Source organism: Phaethon lepturus, unplaced genomic scaffold, assembly GCF_000687285.1.
Source record: "Phaethon lepturus isolate BGI_N335 unplaced genomic scaffold, ASM68728v1 scaffold20346, whole genome shotgun sequence".
In the NCBI taxonomy this organism is placed as follows: domain Eukaryota; kingdom Metazoa; phylum Chordata; class Aves; order Phaethontiformes; family Phaethontidae; genus Phaethon; species Phaethon lepturus.
The window spans coordinates 47,568-56,605 of record NW_010548514.1 but is presented as its reverse complement, the minus strand read 5'-3'; the positions used below and the strand labels follow the sequence as shown (position 1 = coordinate 56,605).

Genomic DNA, 9,038 nt, shown 5'->3' with positions numbered 1-9,038 from the left:
CGCTCTTGCAATTCACTCTGTGGCCTAAAATTATTATTATTATATTATATTCAGAGAGCTGGACATGTTTAAATACCTAAAATGCCCCAAAACCTTCCAATATCCTGTCTTTTAAATGAAAGTTTCAGCAGGTCTATCCAGATTTAATTTCTCAGAAATTAAAACTCTAAATTGTTTTGCCGGGGGGAGTAGCCACGCAACGCGGCCTCGTGGAAGCGTCGGCTCCTTCGCTCCCCCACCGCAGGTTACGCCAGCGAAACGAAATGTCATTGGATCCGTCACAAATTACTCCTCCTGCTTGGCAGAGGCTGAAACAACCTGTCTGCACTGCGTGTCCTGGAACAACCACGGTTACTCCCAACATTTCAGAGTACACTTCTCTGCAGGGTGCAGGCTGCAGCAGGGCAAGAGAGGGAAGAATTATCAGTTAGCGATTTACCAAATATTTTTGGGCTGCTGACTTCTCCTCTTCTGATGGCGTGAAAAAATCCCATCCGGAGCAAGCGCGCGGATCTGTGTGTACCGGTGCCAGGGGTTACTTCTGTATGCTCTTATTTGATATTCCCTGACATAAATAATTGGTTTTTATTCTAGCATCTAATCTCTTATTATTTCGACATAACGCCAATATTTTAAAAACTTGTAGAAATTATTCTGAAGGCTCTATTTATGCACCAGCCATTCACCTCCCGCTCCAGTCTCACAGCCCGGGCGTATTTCCCAACTTTTATGCAGTTTGTGAGACCGTACAGCTCAGCGCAGCCATGGGACCACTGTCCTGGACAGGACGTCCCCATTCATGTTTTAAGGAGCGCAAAAAGACCATTTATTTTACCATCATCCAGTGTCATTTTCTTATGAGAATTAAGCGCTCCTTCTGTTTACAGAGTCAGCACTAAGAAAACTACCTAACCGAGGTGCCCATCAGCAGGCTGTTTTGAAACGTTTGTGCAAAACCAAAAAAAAAAATTCATCTGAAATCAAGCTGCAGCAAAAACCCGAGAGTCGGTGTGACGGGGAGCCACCTCCTGGGGAGCAGAGCAGCGGCTTCGCTGCCGCCAGGGCCCAGCTCTTTCTACGGCAGGCAGCTAAAAACATCCGCGTTCACACTCTTACCGGGGAAACGTGGAAAAAACCATAACAATGTTATGAGGGTAACAGAAACGCCCAGCTAGAGACAAGGGCACGCTTCTCCATGGCACTTCAGGGGCTAATCTCTGGCACAGCTTTGATAAAGGGAATTTCTAACTTCTTTTTCGTGCTCCCCGCCTTTCACCGAGTTGCCTGAGCACTTAACGTTAGATGGAGAATGTGCAACCTGTGAGTTTGCCGGGGTCTACGAGAACTGAAGGTAGCAGCACCAAAGTCTGCTCTCCTCAAAGCTAACGAGCAGGAAAACATCTATCATAGTTATTGTAAGGATCCAGCCTCAGGTTAACGAATTGTGTCTCTGTTAAAGTCATACTTACAGATCACCTGTGTATGGTAACGAATAGATCTTGAAATATCGGTGAAGTTACTAAACCATGTTTATTCCAGAAAAGGAACAATATTGCTGGGCAGAAATGCAGTACATCAGCTGGATACTGTTTCTGCTGCAGAGTCCATCAAATAAATGAGCTCAGTCGGTGCAAGTTTTGCATTCAGGACACAAACATGTACTACTGTTTATCTGTGCGGTGTGTCTGTTATATGAGTATCCATACGTGAAAGAATCTTCATATGCGCTGTTTAAAAATGTGCTGTGAACCCCAGTGTGTACTTAGAGCTTATTTCTTAGATTCATTACAAGACGCTGGGATTCCAGGGAACGTCTCCGAGCCCAGGAACTGGCTTACCAGCAGCAAAAGATAGGGGAGGGAAAAAAAAAAAAGAAATTTTACAACAACAACAGTAACAAAATTCAAATACCTCTTACAATCAGGTCTGCAGCAGCCGATAGCTTGTCCACACTTGTTTGCACCATGCAGACGTACTTCCCAGCGTGCTTCAGCTGGATGCTTCTGATCATCAAATCACCAGCTGAATCCTGCTGATAAAGTAGGGAAAAGTGGTTACAATTACTTTTTAATGAGCGCTAAACATCATTATCACATGAAGGACACTGTGACTAATGGATTTACTTTACACTGGCTGATGAAAACATTAGTAATGCAAGCCGTGGCCTATTAAAATTATGTGAGTCTGCCTTGAAGATAAGAGCGGGAGCGTTTCTAAAATTATGGCTGCTACAAGGGGCAGGGGAGCCTGGTTTGGGTCCGTTAAGCAGTTTCCCCATTAAAACAATGTGACGAAGCTTATGTAGGACAGGTTTGCTCTGATTCCTCCTTTATCTCTCTGGATACCCAATTTATAGCCTCTCTGGTACTCAGATGCCCAAGCAGTGTCTGCAGCCATTTCGCAAGTGAAAACCAGCCCAAATTATGAGACATCTGCAATAGTTTCACGGCTTTGTATTACGGCCAGCACTTTGATTGCCCGGTGTTTTTGTGCTAAAGATCATGAGAACAGCACTCTCCGAGGAAATCTTGCATCACCTAACAGCAGTAATTTGTTTTCCAAACGCCGAGTGCATGTCTGATTAACTGTTGAATAGAACTAATTACGTTTCTGTATGTATAGGAAGCTGAAAGCGCTCTCTAAATTTTTCTCCAGACACAAAGCATTCGATACATTAGAAATCTCAGGGTAACCTTGTGATTGTGGCTTTCTGACTGAAGAATATTAATAAAGTTTGTAATTTTAGCTTTGCAGGCCAATCAGGCGCAGTCGCCGGGAAGTGCCGTCCCTGCTGATGCGCGCCCTGGGCATCAATCTTTAAGTGCATCTTCTAATGATTTTTTTTAGGGATAACAGCAAGGCTGGTAAATTGTATTTCTTTTTCCTTTCAGCATTAAATTTCACTCCTGACAAATGTAAACACGGACTGCCAGTCTGCCTGAAACCCAGCAGAGCATGTGGCTCTGTAAAACCTCCCTTAGAGCAATATGCAAAACCTTTTCCAGTTTTCTACCTCTGCTGAAAATTTTTTGCATTTCTTTCCTTCTTTTTCTTGCTAACTTAACCAATAAAAGTTGAAAAAAAAATCACCAGGAAGGATGAGAAAGCATTTTTAAATTGCAACCAAGTCAGAAATTAAACTCCCGAAGTCCTGCTTAACACACAATTAGAGGAAATCTGAACTGTGAAGGAAAATGTTATAGTTACAAAGGAAAGCAAACTTTTTACCCATCTTCCAGACACAGACTGTGAAATCGCTGCTTCTCTTTCAGTAAAAATTATTTGGAAATTATTTTTGGTCAGAAGAATGGCATGAGAAGCTCGGGCAGGTCTGACAGAGGTGCTACCTCCTCGTGTGAGCACCCTTTCTAACAGACGGCGTTCTCAGGTACCTCCTATAGCACTGACCCTCTCCACTTCCCAAAATTCGTGCTACAGCAACTTCAGGAAATCTGAAACTACTAGAAAAACTGAACCAACCTGCCCTTTACAACTGAGCTAGAAGCAGAGAAAATCAAGCAGGGAAGGACCATCATGGGCACCCTTACCTTGCTACGGGCTCTCCGGTCCTAAACCTTCCTGGAGAGGCAGAAAATGGCAAATGACCCAGGCAGATTTTCTCCTCTACTACAAAGGAGTAATCCTACCTTCACTGCCTTTTCTTCCCTGTATCTGCCACTTCATCATGGTCTTGAACAACAGCGGTGTTTAATGGGCAGCGTAACCATCATTCCACACCTGACTTCTAGCTATTGGATTTCCATGATCTTTTCAACCTTCAAATAAACAATTCTTTGGACATTGCAAAAATTTGCATTGTCAGTGGGTACTGACTGGGTTTCCCATAAGTAAACAACCAACCAACCAACGCAAAGATACCAATGTGACATTGCCAGGAAAGGTACACAGATAACACCGAAAAGAAATGCCATCTCCGACGGTCGGTGATGTTTGTAATCCAATGCAGGTTCTTTTGTGTAGAGAAAAAACACTTTCTCTGAGCATGTGGTCACAAGAGGAGGACACAGATACAGACATATAAACATGCCAGCAAACACTGCCTGAACAAATTTGAGGCTATCCTCTGATTTCCCACTATTTTCTGTATAAAACCAAAGTTCTACAATTGTTATTTTTTGCATTTCTTTTACTATTACAGCCAGAGAAAAACTATTATAGACTTCTCCCTTTTGGGTAAAATAAGAAGGCATTTTTTTGCAGTGAGAAAACACGTTCCAGTACAGGTCTTCTGACACACTGCAATATGAATACATTGTTCATGTGAGCAGATTTAAGTCGTGTCGTTAAGTAATTGTAACAATTCTACACCAACTATAACGAAGTAGTATACTGGCAATGTTTCTCCCCAGTTTACAAGACCCAAGATAATGTCTCTTACTATTAACTTAGTCAAACTCATTCCTTCGAGCAGTGGCCTTTTCCTATGGTACCTACTTTTATTAGTGAGATTGCTTTAGTATTAATACTTACCCCTCCAACTCTTTCAAAGTGATCCCCATCTTTTTCAAAGTCTATCAGGTGTCCATTAAATGACCAGGTAAACACGATATCTAGCGAGTGATCGTGAGATACCTGACAAGGCAAGACAATGCTTTCTCCAACAGTGACATCCATGCTGAAAGGTGACACCATAACTCGGGTTGGATCTACAAACAACAAAGAAAACAAAAGGGGTTAAAAAGCATTAGTCCCGTCCTCCTGAGAAATGGAGAGAGATGTAGAGCTGAAAAAGACGCTAAGCGGTCTGCCGCAACCGCACCGTCGCCACCAGAACTCGAGAAATTTGCAGTGACCACTTAGGAAGATCCTTAATGCAACAAGTGAACTATCACGTCTTTGATTTTATCCTTCAATACCTTCATCTTTTTGTTAGATTGAAACACCATTAATAAATCCTCCAGAATCCTCTTCTAGGCACCATCCTACTGAACAAGGAAAATAGAAAAGGCTGGAAAACAGTGCAGCAGATCTGAAAGGCTTGGTTAAAATATTTGAAAAAGTTTGGAGATCAGAGATTACTTTATTTGAATCTTCTTACTTCAAAGATTCATTTCACAGTCATACATTGCTCACCGTGGTTATGAAAAAAACTATTTTATTGTTCCTAAAGTAAATGATGCCTCAAGAAAACTCTCTCCATGTAAAATCTCCAAAACTGGAATGAAGAAGGGTATATTAAAAACTGAGTGATATCTGCTTGGACCTGGAAAGGGAAAGATTAGACTAACATTGTTGTACGTTATGTTTATTGCAAACTTGGTGTTTGTTTAGAATACTGGCCACATTCTCTGACTGATAGATGGTTTTACATTTTAAATCCAGGCAGTTCTCTTCGTTTGAGGAGGGCCCACACACAGAATAAATATAAATGATGAGTGATACCAGCCAAACCTTTCACACCATGGAAACCAAAACTCTGCCCCAATACGCCAAGTCCTGCACTGATGTCAGACAGAGGGGTTTTGGGGTAAGACGTCGCTCCGGGTGTAGTAACTCCTCTGCCTGACGTGCAGCTGATTTGAGTCTGTTAGTAGGTCAGACTCATGTGTTAGGACCTCTTTGGTCTTGTCCTGGTGAGCAAGAACCGAGCAAATATTTTGGGGAGGTGAAGCGGAAGAAAGGTGAGAAAGGGCATTGTCCTAAACACGGCGTTTGCAAAGGAAAGCCCCCAAACCTGCAGATATCTGTGACGCAGCAAGTTCTGTCTGTTAAATATGGGCTTATCAGCTCCACCTTGGGCTTCAGGACTAATCCCGTACTCACAGCTGGAGTTCACATGGATCCTTTACCACTGGTTTAATTGCCTATTTTTCACTTTAGTCGTGCAGTATGAGCAAAATGGTGGCACAGAAAGATGAGCCATGACACATTATGCAGACTTCAGCTCCTCATATGTGCCCATGAATTCCCTCTGCCTCTGAAGTTAACATTTGTCTTTCATTTCTGTTGACAAGAATGTCGTAATTTTTTTCTGCAGGGCCTCAGAGGAAATGAAAAGGAGAAAAAATATTGCTTAACAATGAGACCTTTTCAGACCAAGTCTAAAGATCATATACAGATAGATATTTTTGCTTATTCCAAAAGTCTGTTCTGCACAGTTGTCATGCTAAAATACTACGAGCATTATTCATTCACTGGTACATGAAACCAAAATCTTAACTACTTCTTCCAGAGACTACTGGCCAACTGCTTAATTCTCTGCTAAAATAATAAGGATATAGCAACAACAATATGTACTGGGCAGAACTACTCACTGAAATTCAGGGGATGCAAAGCTGTTCCTGAATTTTCGAAGACCTTACCAAAAGTGTACAGGAGGTGGTGAAAAAGATCTCATCACTGACTTCAATAGGCTTCAGATCAAGTCCTCAGGGACTTGGCTGTATGCTTGGACAAATTTAATTCATCTATATTTTGGTTTCACTTCTAACAAACTAGAGGAACTCTTAGCAGAACCACAGTAGATGTTCTGAGGCTTAACTAATTGATAAAAGTAAAACATTCTAAGTTTCTCAGGATAAAAGCAGCGTTAGTGCAAGTTACTAAAGTAATGTTTAACTCTTGCTTAGACTTATGACGTTGGTTTTGATTATAACTCATGTGTCAGGATTTTACAGTCACTTGGGATTGCTACTACTGAAACTCAAGAACACCTGGAGCATCCCAGGCTGAGATGCTACAGAAACGTCCGCACCTGCAGTGGGGCTCAGACACAGAACCACTTACTGAAACGCCTTTCAGCATCAGAGTTCCTCCTCTGCCCTGCTCAAAGCCCGTGTGAAATGTGCAGGAAGGACATGACTCTGAGGCGAAATGGGTGCCTCCCACAAAGCCCTGAGCTCTCCCATGAGTCCCATATGGATCCGTGTAAGCTGTGGTCCTTAACACGTGTTGGCACTGAGGTTTCGCTGTAGCTAACCCTCGCCTCCACGGCACTTTCTGCAAGAGAAGCCCACACCAGAAATATGATTCTTCCTGCCGCAATACATACCATTTATAAACAAATTAAGAGCGAAACATGGGTGTTTGCTAAAGACCTGCTTTGCAGAGCAGCTTAGCACAGCTCCTGTGGACACTGTAGGAACTGCGATGCTCCGAAAATCAGGCCCCCAGGTCTCAATCCAATCACGTCGGGAAGGGCTGCAATCTAATAGCCGGACACAGCAGGTTGCGGGAATGGCCGATACAGCTTGGTGCCAACCCGTGTGCGGGGAGGGCTCTGACCCAAGCCATGCTCAGCACAAGCACGACCTCCGCAATGCGCTTTACAAATCACCCCGAGGAGAACGCTTATCCATCTCTTCTCAAGGACTGGGAAAGCTGAAAAGCAAAAACATCCCCTCCCTGCCTTTAATAACCCCAGCGGAGCAGCAAATGGAAAATGTTATTCAGAAGCCAACGGAGGGCAGCCGAGCATAGGCACACCTTGGCGACATGCAGCCAAGTGGTAATCAAAATTATTAGATTTGCATTTTCAGAACCTGTAACATCAGCCATTTTTAAAATTATGGCGACTGCTTTAATGACACCAAAATTGTGTTGGTTAGCATCCAAGTCAAAACCAAAAAAATACCAATGATAGTTTTTTTCTCAGCTAGCTACTCATTTATTTGTTGTCCACTTGCAAGGCAAGAGAGGCAGCCCAGGGAGACTGATACTACTAAGAGAGCTGACCTTAACACTCTGTTACTGTCCTGTCCCCCCTGAACGCAGGTTATTTCCCTTAGATGTCCTTGCTCAGTAAGGGCACTATTGCCAAAGACAGTTCATTAAAAAAAATAATTGTGATTTTGGCGATATTTTGAGACGATATTCACCTTTGGAGCATTTTGAGATAGTTTTAAAAATAAGACTGAAAGATTCAATTGCAGATAAAGGGTAAGAATCTCTATTGGTAGCGTCACCCCTTACAGCTGCCTGCAGGTTCCCGAGCCCTCCGCGGCGGGAAGCGGTGCCTGGCACTTCCCAGCTCTCCTGCAGAAAGAATCGACAAAAAGTGAGCAAAATTATGCCGGGTCACTTCTAAGAAAGTCCATCTGGCATTACTGAGAAGTTTTGAGAGGAGAAGTGAATAACGCACGCCAGAGGGAACACTCTGAGGGGATGAAAAGCTCTCTGTCATCAGGAGGCAAAATAATCCGGTTTTTAGTCTCAAGTAGGAAACGGGGGAAAACATGCCTACACTGTATGTGCGAAGACGCTCGCGGGTGTCCTGTAGCAAACGCAGCGACCGCAGACGTGAGCGAGCGTCCGCTGGCCCGCGCTTGGCTTTGCCGCAGAGCCGGAGGAGACCTTTCTGCGCAGCCCCGGGAGGCGCGGGAGCAAGGCAGGATTTGTGGGACGTGCCGGCACGAAGCCTCTGCGGACCGGCTGGCGATGGTCTGTAGGTGTCACTGACGGCTCGGCGAAGCGGGGAAGCTCCCTCTCAGCCTTCCTTTCATGCCGGCATTTTCAGGAGCAGGCTTTTTGCGCGACAGAAACGGCGCTTTTTGGTTTTCCGAGCCGTTTTCCGTGCGTGCCAGCCAGGCTGGCAGCTCACGGGGCGGCTCAGCTCGCAGCCTGTCGTCAGCGCCGAGATGGTCTGCGCAGCGTGAAAGCCCACGGGGATGGTTGTCGGCTGGGGCTGACCCACACGGCCGCACGGGACAGCTCTGGACACCACTGCCACCGGCCCCGGCCACCCTGGCGAGGTGCACCGAGGCTACCCGAGCTTTTCTTACCTATTTTTGTCCTGCAGGCCATCCTTTAGTTTTATCGCTGCAGCATACTGCAGAGAATTCGGTGTATTTCTGACTGATTTAATGTATCTAGTTCACATTACAAGAGATTTTAAGCAAGTTTTCTTGCTAGCTTTCAGTTTCTTAGAAGAAACGGAGCTGAGCAGCACTTCCCAGCTGCGGGAAGGCTGTAATGGCTTCCCTTTGCCCCTCGTCCCCTGCTAAAGGGAACCCTCGTTAGCTGGTAGTGCCGCCTGCGTGGCGCGTCTCATCGTGGGACGCTGCGGTGCGTTTCCGAGC

The 9,038-nt window shown here is 44.6% G+C and overlaps 1 protein-coding gene across 1 annotated transcript in view; it reads right to left on the bottom strand.

The window, feature by feature from the left end:
• LOC104623044 (contactin-4-like) overlaps positions 1 to 9,038 on the bottom strand; it is a gene marked incomplete at both ends in the record, with an annotated part of 63,865 nt that overhangs the window by 8,535 nt on the left and 46,292 nt on the right. The window contains 2 exons of the mRNA XM_010289997.1: positions 1,912 to 2,032; positions 4,492 to 4,667. Of these exons, the coding sequence (XP_010288299.1) occupies positions 1,912 to 2,032; positions 4,492 to 4,667 (297 nt within the window). The remainder of the gene's footprint in view (positions 1 to 1,911; positions 2,033 to 4,491; positions 4,668 to 9,038) is intronic.